The 21,163-nt window shown below is 39.8% G+C and overlaps 1 protein-coding gene across 2 annotated transcripts in view; it reads left to right on the top strand.

The window, feature by feature from the left end:
• LOC143031937 (uncharacterized) overlaps positions 1–20,691 on the top strand; it is a 33,734-nt gene extending 13,043 nt beyond the window's left edge. The window contains exons 1-2 of one of the 2 annotated variants that reach the window (XM_076196317.1): positions 10,843–11,195; positions 18,180–20,691. In XM_076196317.1, the coding sequence (XP_076052432.1) occupies positions 18,382–19,890 (1,509 nt within the window). In that variant the 5' untranslated portion in view covers positions 10,843–11,195; positions 18,180–18,381 and the 3' untranslated portion in view covers positions 19,891–20,691. Of the gene's footprint in view, positions 1–10,842; positions 11,196–18,179 lie in introns of those variants that run through there. The other variant, XM_076196318.1, reaches the window with a different exon arrangement.
• Positions 20,692–21,163: the final 472 nt, after the last annotated feature.

Raw genomic sequence — 21,163 nt, 5'->3', positions numbered from 1 at the left:
TGTAATGCTAATGAAGGACAAAATATCACGGTAGGATATAATGTCGGTGGAGGAGAGAATATAATTTTGGAAGTGATGCTGGACAGAATGTCAATGAACAATGAGTGGCCAGTGTGGGACATGGTGACGGAGGGGGGCAGGGTATACATGAGAGATTGGATGACTGTGAGGGACCAGATGTCTATGATGGAGCAAATGTCCATGAGGCACTGAATATCAATAAAGGACCAAATGTCAATATAGAGCAAAGTGTCAGTAAAGAACAAAATTATAATGTAAGGCATGTTGAAACTCGAAACCAGTAAAAAAAAACAAAAATAATAATAATCGTTAGTTTCTGAAATCCATGTACTTTAATGCTAGTACTAGTAGAAATGAATTCCAAGAAATCCAGGCGTATGTCAAAAGCTAAAATCTTTATATGATAGGAATAACCAAGACATGGTTAAATGGTGGAGAGTTTGAAGCTGAATTTAATATTGTGGGATTTAAACACTTTTATCAGGATAGAAACTACACGAAAGGTTGGGGGTGTTCTGTTGTACATTAAAAACAATGTCTATGTGTTTTAGAGAAAGTGAAACAGGATGCATATGATAGTTTGTTGGTAGAATTAACCCAAACAAATGGACAAAACTTTAATGTAGGTGTAATATATAAGCCAAAGACATTATCATTAGGAGACGACAAAATGTTGTTTCAAGAGCTGTCTAGTTTCTGCATCCGGGACTTATTGATAATGGGTGATTTCAGTTTTACTTACATTGATTGGATGATCCTTGAATATGTCCATATAGGTGGTCGCTTGATGATTTTCTCGGTGACAATTACTTAATTTAGCATGTAAAAAGCCCTCAAGACATGGAAATTTACTCGATCTATTGATCACTAGCCGCGAAAGAATGATAACCGATGCTAAGAATAGGATACTTGTGTATCTAAAATACCCGGTTTCAGTAAAGCTCAGTTCATAGGACTACGTCAGAAGCTTCAGCTTACAGATTGGGAGGCAAAATTAAGTGAAAGACCTGTACATCAGATGTGGGAAATATTTCAAAACACGCTTACCAAGATGATTCATACATCCCGGTATTAAGGACGGACGCCTTCCAAATCAGGCTCGCCCAAATTGGCTTGACAAAGAAACTGAAAAAAGTATTGCTAAAAAGGGACAGGCTTATAAGAAATACAAATGCTCGGGTGCACCTAATGTATCAAAGTTATTTAATGATACAGAGAGATTTAAAAAAGACAATAAAATGATGAAAACGACAATACGAAATTAGTATCGCTGATAAATCAAAAGAGAATCTCAGAAATTCTATAGTTTCATTAGAGATAAAAAGGTTATTAGGAATCACATTGGCCCACTATTATCTGCTGACGGTCAACTTGAATATTCAAATGAAGGAATGTGTGATGTTTTAAGCAATTATTTTAGCTCAGTATTCAAAAACAAAAACCGCAAAGTGAACTCCAAACTGAAACCTTGAAAAGTCTAGGGTGAACTCACTACAGTATATATAACAAGAGAAAAAATTAAAAGGTGTATAGAAAAACTCTAAGTTAATAAAACACCAGGGCCTGATGGTTGACACCCAAGAATCTAAAAGGAAATGAAAAATGAGATTGCTGTTCCATTAGAAATGATTTTCAAGAAATACATAATTTCCGGAGATATCCCAAGAGAATGGACACTAGCTGAAGTTACTCCCATATTCAAAAAAGGTGGCAAAAAGAAACCAAATAACTACAGGCTTGACTTCAATTGTAGGAAAAACGATCGAAATTATCTTCGAAGATGCTATCAAACATCATATAGAAAGTAACTGTTTGATAAACGATAGCCAGCATGGATTCAGACGGAAACGTTCTTGCGTGGCTAAACCGAATTTTACAACACAGTTATCTCGAATTATGACGAAAGAAACAATACAGATTTAATGTATGTAGACTGTGCAAAAGCTTTTTGTACCGTCCCCCATGAAAGACTACTAAATTAGCTTCACACGGAATAAGTGGTCATCATCATATCTTGTCGCACCAGAACCGTGTCGATATAAGGGCAGTTTCATTTGCTTCCCTAAGGTCTTGGTCGGAGCAATGGGGACTCAATGGACATTCCCGGAGGGCGTGGACCATCGTCTGTACTTCGCCACAGGGACATTGGGGGCTATTGGTGTATCCCCACTTGTGTTGATTTTCTCTCGTTTTGCCCACCTTGGCTCTTCCTCTGTTTAAGGTAACCCAGTCCTTCCTGGTTAGGTTTGCTCCAGGGGGCATGGTATGGCCTCGTAATGGCCCAGATTGTCATATTCCTGCCAACATTCTAGTCTATGGGTCACAGCTTGGGTTGGATCCAGTCCCTCCACTGTCATGAAGCTTTGGCGGGACTTCAGTCCCTGTCCAACCTGAAGGTGACCATATAGTGGATGCCTTGGATCATTTTGTTGTTTATATTTTTCTATCTTGGTAATTATTTCGCGCCGAATGTGGGGTGGTGGAATCCCTGCCAGTCTGTAGATAGTATGTAGGGGCGTTGGTTTTAGGGTACCTGTAATTATTCGACACGACCTGTTCAGTTCTGGATCTATTTTGTGTGCATGGCATGACCTGGCCCATACTGGTGCGCAATATTCTGCGGTGGAATAACACAGTGCCAAAGCTGTTTGTCGCAGGGTGTTTGGGTCTGTTCCCCAGCTGGTGGTGGCAAGTTTGCTGAGGAGGTTGTTTCTACTTGAGATTTTTCCAATCAACTTGTTGATATGCTCTTTGTAAGAGAGAGTCCTGTCGAGAGTAACACCTAAATAGACAGGGTGTGGGTGGTGTGCCAGATCAGTGTTGTTCCATCTGATTCGTAGCTCTCTCTTGGCTTGGTGATTTTTAAGGTGGAATGCACACACCTGTGTTTTGTTTGCGTTCGCATTGAGATGCCACTTTTTGTAGTACGTGGAGAGTGTGGTTAGAGCCTCTGATAGTCGCTCTTCCATGGTGGTGAAGGAATCAGACGACTGAGTGGCAATGCACAGGTCATCTGCATAGATGTACCTATGGATATTCTGATACTGGCTGGTCATTAGTATGAATGTTGAACAGTGTTGGAGCCAACACAGATCCTTGTGGGAGTCCGTTCTTCTGGAAACGGTACCTGCTTTTCTTGCCATCCATTTCCACATAGAAACAGCGGTTTGCAAGAAGAGATTGGATGATGTAAACCAAGGTGTGATTCTGAAGTGTTTTGGCGACCTTCAAGAGGAGTGCCCTATGATTGACTGTATCGTAGGCGGCTGTAAGATCTACAAAGACAGCACCAGTGATTTTCATTTTCTCGAATCCATCTTCAATATATTGCGTTAAGTTCAATACCTGACTGCAGCATGAGCGGCCTGGTCTAAAGCCTGCTTGATCAGCTAAAATTTGTTCATCAACTGTCCCCTTAATGCATGCAAGGATCATTCTTTCATACAGCTTGTATAAGGTGCACAAGAGGGATATTGGTCTATAGCTTTTGGGAGATGATGGATCTTTCCCTGGTTTGAGAAGGGCCACTACTCTGGCTTTTCTCCATATCTTAGGAATTTGGTAGGACATGGCGCAGTTGTTAACCCATTAAACTCCGATGACAAGATGTCTTGTCATTTGGTCAAATAAAACAAAAAATCATAATAAAACAACAAAATGTTTGATGATCAAACAGCACCAGAAAAATATGACGTCATATTTTTCTGGTGCTGTTTGATCATCAAACATTTTGTTGTTTTATTATGATTTTTTGTTTTATTTGACCAAATGACAAGACATCTTGTCATCGGAGTTGAATGGGTTTAATAAGGTCAGTAGCCATGTCTGTCACACCGAACCAAGTGGCTAATCAAATGCTGTTCAACGGCAAGCCAGCCAATAAAGAGAGGGGCTTTTTAAAGAAAATGAAGCATGAGATGGGTTGCATCATGCAAGACTGTAAACAAGGCCTTGAACCCTTCACACTAACTGATTTAAATGCTGCAATGAAACATCTGAAATACGGTAACGCTTCTGGAGAGGATGGCATCACTCCAGAGATGATGCAACATTTTGGGGAATAAGTGGTAGCCTATTAAGTTGGACTAGTAATTGGTTGAACGATCGAAAACAGAGAATTGATCTAAATGGCGAAACTTCTAGATGGAAAAATGTTACGAGTGGAGTTCCTCAGGGTTCCGTTCTTGGGCCACTTCTATTCATAGTATATACAAATGATATTGACTGCGGACTGAAATCTATTGTCCCTAAATTTGCTGATGGTAGAAAACTGTACAGAATGGCAAATGGTCACTCAAACCAATTAGATATTCCAAAAGATTTAGATAAGCTACAACAATGGTCTGAAAAGTGGCTAATGAAATTTAACACAAGTAAATGCAAGCTATGCATATAGGTAAAAATAATAGTCAGTACGATTACAAGTTATTTGGAAATTCGTTAACAAAAGTGGATAATGAAAAGGATCACGGCGTAATTATCAGTAACAATCTCAAATCATCTAAGCGGTGTATTTCAGCTTCTGAGAAAACAAATAATATTCTAGGACTGATTGGCAAGTTATATAAATCGTTAGTTCGTCCACATTTGGAATTTGCTGTTTCCGTATGGTCACCAAATCTCATTAAAGACATTGACAGACTGGAAAAATACAATGGGGAACCACAAAACTGATTCCAAATATAAAAAATAAATCATGCGAAAATCGACTAAAACATATTTTTTTCCTTTAAAAAAAAAGAAAAAAAGCAGACTCAGAGGTGACTTGATACAGGTCTTTAAGATTCTAAAGGGAATTGACATCAAAAGTGACCAAATTTTTACACTGAATGCGAATCCGACAAGAAATAATAGTCTCGAGTTGTCAAGAAAGGAAATATATTTAATTTGGAGGTGGGTAGAAACAAGTTCGCCGTGCAGTTAATGAATGGAATAAACTTGCTGCAGAGGAAGTGCAGTGTAGTTCAGTTCGAAGCTCTAAGATTCGAGTAGATTAGCACTTAAGCAAGATGCTGTAAAGCTTGCCATTTAATTTATACTATTTGTTTGTTTTTAGTTGTCTGTTTATTACCATTTCCTTGATTATCATTTATTATTATCTATCTGTCAATTTGTCATTATTTACTATTTACCTATTTATTATTTATCTTTACCTATTTATTTATTTTTATTGCTATCATAGTTTTTATTTATGTGCTTATTCATTTACTTGTCTATTTATTTGTTCATCGTTATTATAATTTTTCGCATCCGAATTAGTTATGGATCAAAAAGGTCTCCTGCCGGCATGCTCCTCTTTTGTCATTGTGAGGTACTTACTTGGTTTTGTTGTCGACAATCCTGTTCCTTCGGTTGCCTCTGGGTCGGTCCTTACACCTCTTCCTCTCTGAACACTCGCAACAGCAGCAGCAGCACGGTCCCTTCCGTCCTAGTCTCCCTCCCTAACTTCTAATACTAGCCCCTCCCTTCGGGGTGAGTCTCTCTCGCACTCACATTCGCATTCGCACCTCCACACACACGCAGTCCTTCCTTGGTACTGTCGACCCACGCCGGCGCGCGGGCACTCCCCCCCCCCCCTCTGGGGTTACCAACGCTCGCGCCCTTTGACCCCCCAACCCCCCCATCGGGGGTGCCAGCTGCCCGTTCCCGTTCGCGCTACATACACTCACGTTCACACCACAGTAACCCTTTGTACACAAAACAAAATTGAAATACAATGGTGTTGCGATAACTAAACGTATGTCTTGCAGGCCACACTGACCTTGTCCTATGTTGTTTTAACCCATTAAACTCCGATGACAAGATGTCTTGTCATTTGGTCAAATAAAACAAAAAATCATAAAACACCAAAATGTTTGATCAAACACCAGAAAAGTATGACGTCAGTCCTCGCTTCGCTCGCGAGCGAAGCGAGGACTGATGTCATACTTTTCTGGTGTTTGATCAAACATTTTGGTGTTTTATGATTTTTTGTTTTATTTGACCAAATGACAAGACATCTTGTCATCGGAGTTTAATGGGTTAACGCATCCATATGAAAAACTATTTCTTCACATCTGCACATGTAGTTTTTGGAAATTTGTTCTCATGAACTCTTTAATCCCTCCTAACCTTAAGAGATGTCTGCTGTCAATGTAATCTATCCTATTTAGTGACCTGAATACTGTGATCACCTCTTTCTCTTAAAATGTTCAAAGTTGGCAGAGCCAGTGCTCTTAAACTACCCACATGGGTGAAATATTTTTTGAGGGGAAGATATGTGAGGACGATATCAAAGGACAAGATGTTAAGATGGAGAGCAGTAACAAGTTTTCCACAAAGTTCAGTGCTTCCACCAATAATATCTCTTGTCTATGTCAGTGGAATGATGAAAGGTACAACAAACTATGCCAACATGATGCAAAAATCATGAGAAGAGTGAAAAACAAAGAGGACTGTGGGCTCTTGCAAAAAGATTTAGGTCCTAGTTTTACATGGAGCCAGGATTGAGAAAAGAAGTTCAATATAAAAAATTGCAAAGTACTGGGGATGATAGCTGCAAACGACTATAGAAAAAAAGAGCAAAATTTAAAGTGTTGATAATAGACAATCTGTCATATGACAGATATATCAGCAGGATTGTGGGGGGAATGCACAGACTACTGCAGAAGATTCAAGTGGTTTTTCACTACATGGATGAAGAGATGATGAACAAACTCACTGAAACACTGATCTGTCCAAGACTGGAATATGTGTCAGTGGTATGGTCTCCACACACAGAGTGAAGAATGTAAACAAGATAGAATACAAATAGCAGCAATCACACTGGTCTCCAGCCTGCCAGATAAACCATATCAGGCGTCTCCCAACATCAGATACTCTTAACTCTTAGTCCTCCAGTTTCCACATAAGTTGACTGAGAGGTACTTCATCAAAAGCCTTCTCTAGATCGAGGAACACACAGTCCACCCACCACTCTCTTACAGCACATCAATCACTCTAAAGTAAAAGCTTAAAAAATATGACACACTTGACTTCCAGAACTGAATCCAACCTTACTGTCAAATGTTCATCTCTTCAAGACATTTGGTCCATCACTCTCCCACAATCCCTTCACATTATTTCACTGTTGTGCCGGTCAGCGAGTTAGTGATGTTTCCGTTTCCTTACTTCCACGTTTGTGAATTGGTATCACATTAGCCCTTTTCCAATCAAGCCCTTCGGGCTGCGTTAATTTATTATTCACACATACTACCTCACCCCATTCCCCACCCCCACCCCTTCCTTTTCATGCACAACAGCATCATCCATACATTCTCCATTCACCCCTGTCTTCTGTCGTACTTCCTCAACAGTCATTCCTCTCTTTCCCAATACCCCTTTTACCCCATCCATCCATCTCATCCTTGATCGCCCCCTCATATTCACTCTTTCCACCTCTGCCTTCCACATCTTTTACTAATCTTTCTTCACTCATTCTTTCCATGTGTCCAAACCATCCCAATACTCTTTCATTAACCCTATCTCCCAACTTCCTTTCCACCCCCGTTCTCCCTCTGACCTCCCCGTTTTTCACCCTATCCATCCTAGTAACCCCTATCATACGTCTCAGGCATCTCACCCCAAACACGAACATGGACCACCCATCAGTTAACAGCATCAACTAGAGCTCCGTAGGCTACCGAATCAAACGGAGGCCTGGTTTGTATTGAGTGGGAGGGGGAGCACTTGTGGATGACCTAAAGTGCCAGTACTGTCTATCGACAGAAAATGTAACGAAATCAAGAAGGATAAACTGAAAATGGCGACGATTTTGAATCGAACGTCGACACGAACGCAGAGCCCTCTGGAGGCGCCATACCGAAACTTAATATAAACAGAAACCCCTAGAGGACCGCTAAGGCTATGTACTGACGACCCTTTTTCTGGATTTGGTAAATACGAAAGAAGAAATTTGAATCGAATCAAACTTGGAAAGGGAGATCAGCTTTAACAGAAACTCATGGGAGAGGGAATTTATAGATCTAAAGAAAGAGGTTATGAATTTAAGAAAAGAATACTTCCATGTAAACAAAGCGGCGTGTGATCTAAAGAAAAATAATGCTGAAATGAATAATGAACTGAGTGAATGAAAAAAATAATTGAAGTTAAACATGAAAATGAAAGGAAAAACAAAGATACCACCAATAGTGAAAAAAAAACATAACAAAATGCAGGCAATGTCAGAAGGAATTGAAGAATATTTAGGAGAGGAAAATTTGCAGATTAAGATATGGAATGAAAACGGAGAAAACGAAGGAATAGCTTTTAATCACTTTAAATCTACCCCAGTTTGTTTCTCTTTGGTTACTTGATGTTTTTATTATTATTATTATTAATTTTTTTTTATTTAAAAAAATCAAGTAACCAAAGAGAGGCAAATTGGGGTATAAAGTGAATAAAAAGTGTATTGTTGTATATGGACTAAAATCGTGGCATTGTTAGGTACTTGAGGGGAAAAGCAGAAAAGGAAATAACAAAAACAATTCTAAAAGAAGTACAAGACGGAGACCAAGAAGTAGTAAAGGAAATAGAGGTATATAGAGTGAGACAATATTCAAAAGAAAGAAATCGACCACTAAAGATGAAATTAAGGTCAAAAATGGCAAAACGTACTGGCAAAACCAGGAAAGCTAACACTACAGTATATGGATAAAAAGAGAAATGAATGTTGAGGACAGGGAAAGAAAGAAGGCGCTAAGAGATGAAGCTTAAAAAAGAAAAAAAAACGCAAGGAGAACGGAGGCCGAAAGATTCTATTGGAGAATCTTAGACTTGAGGATGAGAAAATTATATGCTCGGGTAAGCGAGACGAGATGGAGAAAGAAAAATGAAAAGTGGCTTATACTAACAGAGACGGATTAATTTCAGTATAAAGTGAACTAAATGATTACTTGTCCAAAGGAAAAAAACAGATATAATGGGTATTGCAGAGACGAAATTAAGGGGTCCACTACCGCCAAATAGTGTTGGACATGGTTATATAATCATTAAAAAATAAATAAAAACAGAGACGAGAAGCTGGCCGGAGGAGTCATGTTTCTGGCCAAGAAGAACTTAACCCATTCAACTCCGATGACAAGATGTCTTGTCATTTGGTCAAATAAAACAAAAAATCATAAAACACCAAAATGTTTGATCAAACATTTTGGTGTTTTATGATTTTTTGTTTTATTTGACCAAATGACAAGACATCTTGTCATCGGAGTTGAATGGGTTAAATGTGACTAAGGTTACAGAGGGTATAAACTGTGTGGAAATTATCATGATAAAATTTTGAAGATAGCGACATAAAAAGTAGAAAGTTTGTAGTGATGTGCTCCCAAAAATGGGCTCTTGGAGAGGGGGCGAGCATTAAAAAATGTTGGAAGACACAAGGCATTCATTAAACGATATATTGAAGGATGGAGTTAACCTAGTACTTATGGGGAGATTTTAACTGCAAAGAAATCTGTTGGGAAGAGTTGACAGTGAAAGGTGGAGAGGATCTGTGGGGAAATGTATTACGTGAGATGACTATACAACATACAGTGACACAATGGGTAAAAGAAAATACCTGGTATAGAAGTAATGAAGAACCGTCGAGACTAGATTTAATATTTACAATGAAACCAGAAATTGTGGATAAAATTGAAATAAAGCATCTTTTGTGAAGAGTGGTCACATATTGATAGAATTTGAACTAAAGAAGAAATCATACATAGAAAGAAATGAAAAATACAGAAATGAAAGACTGATGTATAACAAAACATTTTTTGGGTAAATCAAGAAATTCTTTCAAAATGCAAATTGGGAAAAATTCTACAATGAGGAGACACAAGTGGAAGTGAAATGGATGATTTTGATGGAAATTTATAATGAAAGAGTGGATAAATATGTACCAAGACAGAAACAGTAAAAAGTCTATAATAAGTGCTGGTTCATCACTGTGCCCAAAAGTGCTAGAAAATTCCTTGAAAGTATATTCCTGGGTAGAGCACGCCAGAATAGCCTGGTCTCATTAGCATTGTACACCTATAACTCTAGTACTCCTTCCCCCATCAACTCGTGCAATTTTGCAATGAAAGGGTCCACAGCAAGCGGTGGGTCCCCAGACTGGCCATGGTGAGGTCACCTAAATCTATGACAAGTAAGACAAGTAAGCACTTGCATCAGCACTCATCAGCTTGCCTGTGATCACTTGGTTTACAATGTCATGGCGCCTCCTTTGTTACCACAGCCAGCCATTGCTGCACTTAAAATCTCGGATCCCAAGCTAGTGTGCTAGGCGTTGTGCAGCATTTTGATTGCCCAGGCCTCTTACAGGAAGCCTCTCCTCACACTGCGGCATATACCACTTATATACAGCTTCATCTAAGTTTTCATGGCAGGGTTTTCATGAGTGAAACACATCCTTTGCCCTTCCCCCTTCAATCTTTTTTACCACTTCCCTTATTCAGTCCTTGGCCCACAAAATATCATGTAGAGTCAATCTTTTAAGGTAAAATTGGCTCATTAGGTCCCCCACTTGGTGCCTTTTTCATACAACTCAATCACCTTCAATTTCTCACCCATGCTAAGACTTTTCTACTTTCCTTCTCCAGAGGATGTAGAAGGCAAAGCACTGCCTTGGAAGCCATCACAAAGTACAGAGTAAATAACACAAGTGAGAAGGAATGACCAATTGACTGTACATCCAATCAATAGAGTGACACATGGTAAACTGACTAAGGACAGCTGCATGGGTGGCTGGTTTGGTAGAAAATTGGACTGGGTGCCTGCCACTTATGTCGCCACCACTCATTTCACCCCCACCCCCCATACTCCAGTCCCATTTACCACCATTCCCTCTTTTCGTGGCTCCTCCAGGATGACAGGCCATCTCTGCATCTCGCCCACCACCCCGGGGTCAGAATCAATGCAGCAAGACACAACACATCCATAGCAAGGCTGCTTCACTTAATCGGCGACCCCCCTCTCCGTCCCCTCATGCAGAAAAAGAAAAGACGGAGAGAAATCACTTCGGGCTGCATCAAAATATATAGAAAATGGAAAATCTACACCATCCTTATGTAATATTTGTTTACACATGACGTCATAGTACGACCTTGCATTGCACTCTTTCAAATTATCTGAAGAGCTGGATTTCGTGGTTTTGCGTTGTATAGGCCAAACAGGTGTGCCTTCTTCGATTTCATAAGTGGAATAATATGGTAGTAAGGTAGCTTAGTGCATGCGTAGTGTGTTCGCATTTTGGCATGAAGGCTGTAGTCATGAATTAATTTTTCAGGAGGCTAATCAAGCGGGGGGGGGGGGACTGCCGCTGCACTGTGCCCACACATACGCATTTATAATCATTGATAGTATTTGATATGTCTGTATTGATAGCTAAAATTTTATATTTTATGTACATACATCATGTATCACAAATTCATCATGAACTTAGCAGATTTTTGTAAGTTTCCTGGCATAGTGTATTTATAATACTTTTGAGTAATAATAAATTTGGAGGGCTAATTAGAAGATGGGGGGGCAAAGACCCCCATAGTCACCCACCCCCCACCCCCACCCCAACAATGTTTGGCATTTCCTATGCTTAAATCTGTTTGGCATTGTATTTGGCATTCTGAGCAGGGGTAACCATGTGGGTCTTTATCAAGATGTGAGCCAGTCTTGCAGCTGCAATTATCTATTTCATTGGCTAGCTCTTATCATATTGAGTGTTTCAAACTCCAGATATAACTACCACAAACGAATGGTAACATCAGTAGGCACTAAAAAAAAAAAAAAAAAAAAAGTGATTGAGGCTATTTATATTTACCAAAAGATTAGGTTCAGTTAGGTCAGGTCAGGTCTGGTCTTAGAGCTGCATTTCTTCCTTCTGTCATTGGCTAGCTCTTATCATTGAGTATCACAAATCAATAGTAATTTTAGTATCAATTTTCAGGAAATTGAAACTAGCAAATAACTTGATATAAAGATGTTTACCAGTTTTACAAATGCAATTCTTACCTATATCATTGGCTAGCTCTTATTATTCTGATTATTTTGAGCCCCATATATAAGTACTGCACATTAATAGTAATGTTGGTAGCAATAAAAAAATGAGACTGGCAAGTATCTTTTATATTTATGAATGTGTGTATTCTGTTTACTTACATCATCATTCACCCAGAATTGATCAAGTCTCCCTTCGAATCATACTACAGTAGAGGCCCAACTAAAGGAGCCCTTGTTTAGCAGACTAGATTTAATGGAAGTTTAAAATAGTTTTAATATAATACATCTTTATTTAATATTTATAATATAAAATGTATGATATGATAATAGAATTATAATTTAATAATATTTAAGGGGAGTCTAGGAAAGCTTGAATTATATAGTGTAAAAAGACATTGTTCCTCCCTCCTACCACTTCTGCAAATGACTTTTATGCATTGTGATAGGCTGTTGTTGTTGTTGTTGTTTCCTAGACTGTCTAGCCAAGCAGTTCCATCTCCCTGAGGAATGCCATGGCTAGAACAGGGTTTTCTTACAAATCCTTTATAGTGTATATTGTGTTGTTGGCATGTGTGATTGTGTACAATGCAGTCTTCTCTAATGTGTTGAGTATGGGGTGAAATGTTGCATTTTAGACATTTATCTGCAATGTGGTCATCCTGTCTCTTCTGGTAACTTAGAAAGGATGGATGGTGGCCACACTACAGTCTGGCCAGGTGGACTCTTGTCTTTTTGGTAGAGAGAGAATTTAGAGGGATGGATGTCAGGGGGTCTGGCATGCAGCAATGTATTGTCATTCAGTTTGTTGATGGAGCAGTGAGCACTATGATTATGGATATAATTCCAGAGGTTGGTGTCGGGTGGTTGTAGAGGAAGAAAAGAAAGTCAACAGTGTGTGATATAGGAATTTGGGTGTTGTTTTGATATTTCTTGGCATGTGTGGGTGTTCTGCCATGGGCTGTGTTTGTGGAGGCAATGCCAAGTGTTTGTGTGCCTCTCAAGTCAAGATGATCTTTGACTTTGAGAACTTTTGCCAGCAGACAACATGTGCACATATTGGCTTGAAAGCATAAGTTGTAATGTACACCTCTTAAGTAATGTCAAAAGCAGCTCGAGCATATGCTCAGTCAAGCATGTGTAATCCCAAGTTGTTGTTGTTGTTGTTGTTGTTGTCGTTCCCTAGACTGTCTGTCTGAGCAGTCCCGTCTCCCCAAGGAATGCCATAGCCGAAACTGGGTTTTCCCACAAATCCTTTATAGAGCGTATGTTGTGTTGTTTGCGTGCATGATTGTGTATAATGCAGTCTTCCATTATGTGTTGTATGGTATGGGGTGAAGTGTTACATCCTGGGCAGCTGTTCACAATGCGGTCATCCAGCCTCTTCTGGTAGCTTAGAAGTGCTGGGTGGTGACCGCACCGCAGTCTGGCCAAGTGGACTCTGTCCTTTTGTGGGAGAGAGGATTCAGAAGGGTGGATATCAGGGGGTCTGGCATGCAGCAGTGTGTTGTCTTTCAGTGTGTTAATGGAGCGGTGAGTGACATGATTATGAATATGTTTCCGGAGGCTGGTATTTGGTGGTTGTGGAGGAAGAGAAGAGAGTATCTGTGCATGATAAAGGTCTTTGGGTGTTGTTTTAATGTTTCTTGGTGTGTGTGGGTGTTCTGCTATGTAGTGTAGCGGGTGTAATGTGTTTGTGGTGGCTGCGGCAAGTGTTTGTGTGCCTCTCATGTCGAGGTGGTCCTTGACTTTGAGGACTTTTGTTTCATGGTGTAAATGGTCTGTAGGTGTTGTATTTGTGCAGCCTGTAATTGTTTTTAGGGCTTTGTTTTGTATGATTTGAAGGGTGTTGTGGTGTGTCTCACTGAGATTAGGAGCCCATGCAGGACTCGCATAATTCAACAATGAGCGTATGCATTGTTTGTATATTGTTATATTAGTTTCTTTGTTTTGTCCAAATGTTGTTCCAGTGATTGACTTAAGTGCGTTAAGTCTAGGTGTGCATTTGTTTTTTATGTTTGTGATGTGTTGTTTGAAAGACATGGATGTATCGTATGTTACACCAAGAATTTTCGGTGTGTTTGTGTGTGGTATTAGAGTGTTGTTGATGTAGAGATGAGGTATGTATTTGTGTTCTTTTGTCCAGTTTGTGAGAAGTGTTGCTGTAGATTTGGTTGGAGCTATTTTGAGTCTGTTTGTGATGAACCATGTGTTGAGTGTGTCAAGGTATGGCTGGATTATTTCTGCAGCTTTGTCTGTGTTACGATGTGTGCATGTGATTGTTATGTCATCTGCGTAGGAAGAGATTTGTATTTCTGAGGTGTCTGGCGTGGGTAAGTCATGCATGTATAGATTAAATAGTGTGGGGGATAGAACTGAGCCCTGTGGTACTCCGTTCTTAATGTTTCTGATGTGCGATGATTGGCCATTATATGACACGTAAGCATTCCTACCTGCCAGATAATTGGCCAGCCATCGTTTGGTGTTATTGTGCATGTCTGTGTTATATATTTTATTTGTTAGGTTGTGGCGGGGGATAGCATCAAAAGCTTTACTAATGTCTAATGTAATAAGAAGTGTTCTTTGGTGGGGCCTATCTGAATTGATGCCATCTAAAATTCTTTGTGTGAGGTTTGTCAGAAGAGTGTTTGTGGAGTGTAGTGGCCTAAAACCGTGTTGTGAGTCAGCAAGGGGAATATGTGGTGTAAAAAGTTTTAGTATTAGGCATTCAGTGACTTTAGAGGGGGTGCAGAGAAGTGTGATTGGGCGGTGCGATGTTGGGATTGTTGAGTCTTTGTTCGGTTTTGGAATGGTGATTATTTTACCTTGCTTCCAGATGTCGGGTATAGTGTTGTGTGAATAGCTGTAGTTTGCAATGTTTGTGAGTGCATGTATACCTTGTGGTCCAATGTGTTTTAGGTGGATGTTGCTTATGTTATCAGGGCCACAGGCAGATGAGTGCTTGAGACTATGTATTATGAGTTTTGTCTGACTGTCGATGAAGGGTATATAGTCTGAGTCTGTGGGAAAGTCTTTCTTACGTCGAATGGTGTGTTGGTCGTCAGGGTGAGAAGTGAGATGGCTTGTCTGTGCAAAATGACGTATGAGTGCGTTTGCTTGTTGTCTGTTTGAGGGTAGATTATCTGTTGTTGTGATTATTGCTGCGTGAGAGCGTGTAGTGTTACTGTTGGATAGTGTAATGCTGTTGAGTGTTTTGTACATTTTGCTGGTGTTTGTTTTGTGATCAAGTGTATTGATAAAGTTTTGCCAATTTTGTGTTTTTTTGTTCATGTATTTTATTGGCAGTTCCTCTACCACCATGTACATATTGTGACCTTTGGTCATTTTTTGTATCCTTTGTACCCTGATGATGTCTTGAATAGACGAAAATGTTTGGTATTCATTTCTTTTATTTTCCAAGTGGTTTCTGCAAGTGTTGTTGTCATGTGTACTTAGTGATTTGTTTTGCATATACATGTATATATATATATATATATATATATATATATATATATATATATATATATATATATATATAATCAACCACAAAGTCCGCTTGACATTTGACCCGTTCTTATGTTGTATTTGTAAGACATAAGAACGGGTCAAACGTCAAGCGGACTTTTCATCCACCAAAAAGAGCTCTCCGATAGTATTGACTGGCAAAACACAAAAGTTATTACATCATGTCATAATATTGTAGAAAGGAACATAATTGAGTCATGTCACATTAAAAATAGTTTTGAAAATAATATGAATTTAAGCTTAGGTTTGTATAAGTTAGATAATTTTATTATTAAAAAGATTGTAAATAATTCTTCTGGAATCGGATAACATTGGACCTTTCCCAGTTCCTCTACCACCATGTACATATTGTGACCTTTGGTCATTTTTTGTATCCTTTGTACCCTGATGATGTCTTGAATAGACGAAAATGTTTGGTATTCATTTCTTTTATTTTCCAAGTGGTTTCTGCGAGTGTTGTCATGTGTGCTTAGTGATTTGTTTTGCATATACATATGTATATATATAATCAACCACAATGCACTTTAATTCTAAGCCATCAATATCCGGTGTTCAATGGAGGCAACATGCAGAAATTGAAACGTAGTACGACCAAGGACTCGAACCTGGCTAGCGCGTACCATGTGCTGTAGTGACTTGATCCATTGCTCCATCAAGAGAGATATAAGTTGAGCACAACTTTTCTTATATATTTGTATGCTCGAGTTACATACACATACACGAAATTTTGCGTTCAACCCATCTCCACTATAATAGTACAATTGGTAAGTATACCAATGCAGGAAAGTATTTGTACAACACTGAATGGGTCTCAGTGAATAGCGATACATTTTTATCTACCACAATGCACTTTAATTCTAAGCCATCAACATCGGGTGTTCCTTGGAGGCAACATGCAGAAATTGAAATGTGTGACCAAGGACTCGAACCTGGCTAGCACGTAACAAGTGTTGTAGTGACTAAATCCTTTGCTCTATCAAGAGAGATATAAGTTGAGTGCAACTTTTCTTATAGATTTGTATGTGTTCAACCCATCTCCACTATGATAATACATATTGCCTCCATGAAACACCTGATGTTGATGGCTTAGAATTAAAGTGCATTGTGGTTGATAAAAGTGTATCGCTATTCACTGGGACCCATTCAGTGTTGTACATATCATCACCCATTTCACTCCCATCCACCACCCTTTCCTCCCTTATATTTTAGCTTCTCATGAGGTTTGGCATTCAGCAATGTATTCTCTGTTGATAAAGCAGTGAGCAATATGATTATGGATATGTTTCTGGAGGCTGGTGTCTGGTGGTTGTGGAGGAAGAGAAGAGAGTAAGTGTGTGTGATAAAGATATTTGAGTGTTGTTTTGATGTTTCTTGGCATGTCTGGGTGTCCTGGATGTAGTGGAGTGGATTGGCTGTGTTAGTGGAGCCTGTGTTAAGTGTTTGTGGAGCCTGTGTCAAGTGTTTGTGTGCCTCATTTCAAGGTGATCTTTGACTTTGAGGACTTTTGTGGTTTAGATGATCTGTAGGTGTTGTATTTGTGCAGCCTAAAATTGTCTTTAAAGTTTTATTCTGTATAGTATGTAGGGTATTGTGGTCTTGGTGAGATTAGGGGCCCATTCTGGGCTTGTATAACTCATCATTGAATGTGCGTATTGTATAAATACTGTGATGGTAGTCTCTTTATTTTGTCTGAATGTTGTACCTGCACATGATTTAAGCATGTTGACTCTAGGTTTGCATTTTGTTTTTATGTCTATGATGTGTTGTTTGAATGACATGAATGTATTGTATGTTACTCCAAGAATCTTGGCTGTGTGCATGTGTGGTATGAGGGTGTTGTTGATAAAGAGGCATGGTGAGAAATGTGACTGTGGATTTGGTTGGGTCTATTTTCAGTCTATTTGTGGTGAAACAGGTGTTGAGTGTGTTGAGATATGGCTGTTGTATTTCTACTGCTCTATCTGCAATACGCTGTATGTTATTTAATCTGCACAAGAAGAGATTTGTATTTTTGAGATGATGGGTGTGAGTATATCATGCATGTATAGGTTAAAGTGTGAGGAATAGGAATGAACCTTGAGGTAATCTTTTCCAAATATTTCTGGTGTGAGATGATTGGCCATTATATGACACATAGGCATTTCTACCTACCAAATAATTGGCCAGCCATCCTTTAGTTCTGTTGTGCATGTCTATGTTGTATATGTTGTATATTCCTAGAGTAGGTCATATTTAGATTCAGGTTTTGTATGCCCAAACATTGAATGTTATGGAGTTATATTAGAATATGACTGCTGTGGCTAGGTGGGCCATTCCCCACTTCAAAATTTCATGATGAGAGGAAAAACATAGTACAAAATTCGAGTCATTTTGGTCATGGTGGAGTGAGTATGCATGTAGATAATGGATGGTTTTCAGCACATTTGTAACGAAAAAAGTAGAATGCAATACATCAGCACCATATCTGTTAGTGCTTTTATCTGTTTCATGTTAAGTAATGGGATATACAAATGGTCGGTTTAGGTACAAAGTTACTTGAGTATGAAAGGGTTTGTGTACAAAACATGCACATTCCTATTATAGTGTATTACACAATTTCAATGAGTTAGATGTAAATTTTAGAATTACTTTTTTTCCAGGATGAGGGCATCTATCACCATTTCTTTGGAAGAGCTATCCATAGATTCCATATGAGTCATTCAATGAAGAGGATCCAGTGTGACATCTGCGGCACAATTATATCATGAGTCATCTTAGATATTGTGTGATGACCCAGACTGGAGAAAAGCCTTTCCAGTGTGACTTGTTTGATCCTGCTTCCTCACAAAAGGGTGATCTGAAATGGCACTAAAGTCACCTCAAAGATCATGCAGTGACCCACACAGGAGAAAGCATTTCCAGTGTGATCCTGCTGTCTCCCCAAAGGATACCCTCACAGAGCATATGAGGACCTACACAGGAGAGAAACATTTCCAATGTGATCTCTGTGATTTTGCTGTCTCAAAAAAGGGTTATCTCACACGGCATAAAAGGACTCACACAGGAGAGAAGCCTTTTCAGTGTGACCTGTGCGATTCTGCTTTCTCACAGAAATGTTCTCTGACACAGCATATGAGGACCCACACAGGAGAGAAGCCTTTCCAATGTGACCTGTGCAATGCAACTTTCTCACAAAAGAATCTCTTCAAATTTCATTTCATGACACACAGAGGAGAGAAGCCTTTTCAGTGTAGCCTGTGCAATAAGTCTTTCGCACAAAAGTGTCGCCTCAAAAATCACATTATGATCCACACAGGAGAGAAGCCTTTCCAGTGTGTTCTGTGTGATTCTGCTTTCTCACAAAAGGGTTCTCTCACAGTGCATATGAGGACCCACACAGGAGAGAAACCTTTCCATTGTGACCTTTGCAAATCTGCTTTCTCAAGAAAGGGTCATCTCACAATTCATATGAGGACCCACACAGGAAAGAAGCCTTTCCACTGTGACCTGTGCTATTCTGCTTTCTCACTAAAGGGTTCTCTCACACAGCATATGATGACCCACACAGGAGAGAAGCCTTTCCAATGTGACCTTTGCAATGCAGCTTTCTCACAAAAGAATCACCTCAAATTTCATATGATGACCCACACTGGTGAGAAGCCTTTCCAGTGTGGTCTGTGCAATAAAGCTTTTGCACAAAAGTGTCACCTCAAAGATCACAAGACTATTCACACAGGAGAGAAATCTTTCCAGTGTGACCTGTGTGATTCTGTTTTCTCAAGACAGGGTTCTCTGACACGGCATATGAGGACCCACACAGGAGAGAAGCCTTTCCAGTGTGACCTGTGTGATTCTGCTTTTTCACAAAAGGGTTCTCTTACAAAGCATATGAGGACCCACACAGGAGAGAAGCCTTTCCTATGTGCCCTATGCAATACAGCTTTCTCTCAAAAGAACCACCTCAGACTTCATTTGATGGTCCACACAGGTGAGAAACCTTTCCAATGTGGCCTGTGCAGTAAAACTTTTGCACAGAAGCATTACCTCAAAGAACACATGATGATCCATGCAGGAGAGAAGCCTTTCGAATGTGTCTTGTGTGATTCTACTTTCTCAAAAAAGGGTAATCTCACACGGCATATGAGGACCCACACAGGAGAGAAGCCTTTCCAGTGTGACCTTTGCAATTCTGCTTTCTCAATAAAGGGTTCTCTCACACAGCATATGAGGACCCACACAGGAGAGAAGCCTTTCCAGTGTGATCTATGCAATTCTGCTTTCTCACAAAAGGGTCATCTCACAAAGCATATGAGGACCCACACAGGAGAGAAGCCTTTCAAGTGTGATCTATACAATTCTGCTTTCTCATGAAAGGGTTCTCTCACACATCATATGATGACCCACATAGGAGAGAAGCCTTTCCAGTGTGACCTGTGTGATTCTGCCTTCTCAAGACAGGGTTCTCTCACTCTGCACGTAAGGACCCACACGGGGGAGAAAGCACTTCTCTGCAACCTGTGTGATGCAGCTTTCTCACAAAAGAGTTCTTTCAAAAAGCATATGAGGATCCACAGTGGAGAGAAGCCATTCACGTGCGACCTGTGTGATGCAGCTTTCTCACAAATTGATCATCTTAGATATCATGTGATGACCGACACAGGAGAGTAGCCTTTCCAATGCAACCTGTGCAATTCTGCTCTCTAACAAAAGAGGTCTCTCAATTGTCATGTGCTAACTCACACTGGAGGGAAGCCATTCCAGTGTGACTTGTTCAATGAAAATTGTTTTCTCTAAGTTTTGTGCATGCACACATATGTATTACAACTAGTCTACAAAGGAGGAGTGTGTGCACGCAAGGTTTTCAAGATGAAATTGAAATGTTTTCATTATGGAAATTATTTGCATAATTTCATAATAAGGAATTCAAAACAAAATAAATGTGTGATTTTGAGAGTCTATCAGTGACCTTTGAAATGTAAGTAAATTTCATAATTTCACATGTAATTTTAAGATTATACTATGATTGGTAGTTATCACCAGTACTTGATCAGTCAAGTGGAGTGAATGAAGAAGCATGTTATCAATTCCAGTGGGTTTTTTTTTTTCCTACAGAGCCCTACGGATTAAGAATAAAATGAGCAAAGAAGGTACTGATGAAAAAAAAAGGTTATGAAAGTACATACATACATATACCAAGGCTTTTTCCCCCTTCCAAGGGAGGTAGCCAAAAAGGGAAAGGCACAAAAACACTCCCACCCATTTCATCCCTAAATACACTCCACACCCCTCCCACCCTTCCTCTCATCTGAGCACCTCCTGGATGACGGGTCATCCCTGCACCCTGCCCACCGCCCTGGGTCAGAAGCAGTGTCGCAAGACACAGTACATCCACAGCGAGGCCGCTTCATTTAATCGGCGACCCCCCCTCTCCGTCCCCCTTTGCATATAAGGCGAGGACGGGGAGAAATCCCTTCGGGCTGCGTCAAAATTTACTCACACATACTACCCCACCCCCCACTTCCCCGCCCATTCCTCCTCATGCAGTCACAACATCATCCATATACAACCATTCTCCACTCACCTCTGTCTTCCATCCTCAACAGACATTCCCCTCTTCCCCAAAGCCCCCTTCACCCCATCCATC

This window comes from Oratosquilla oratoria, chromosome 12 (assembly GCF_046742065.1).
Source record: "Oratosquilla oratoria isolate Oo_2021 chromosome 12, ASM4674206v1, whole genome shotgun sequence".
Taxonomy (NCBI): domain Eukaryota; kingdom Metazoa; phylum Arthropoda; class Malacostraca; order Stomatopoda; family Squillidae; genus Oratosquilla; species Oratosquilla oratoria.
This window is presented reverse-complemented; position numbering and strand designations above follow the sequence as displayed.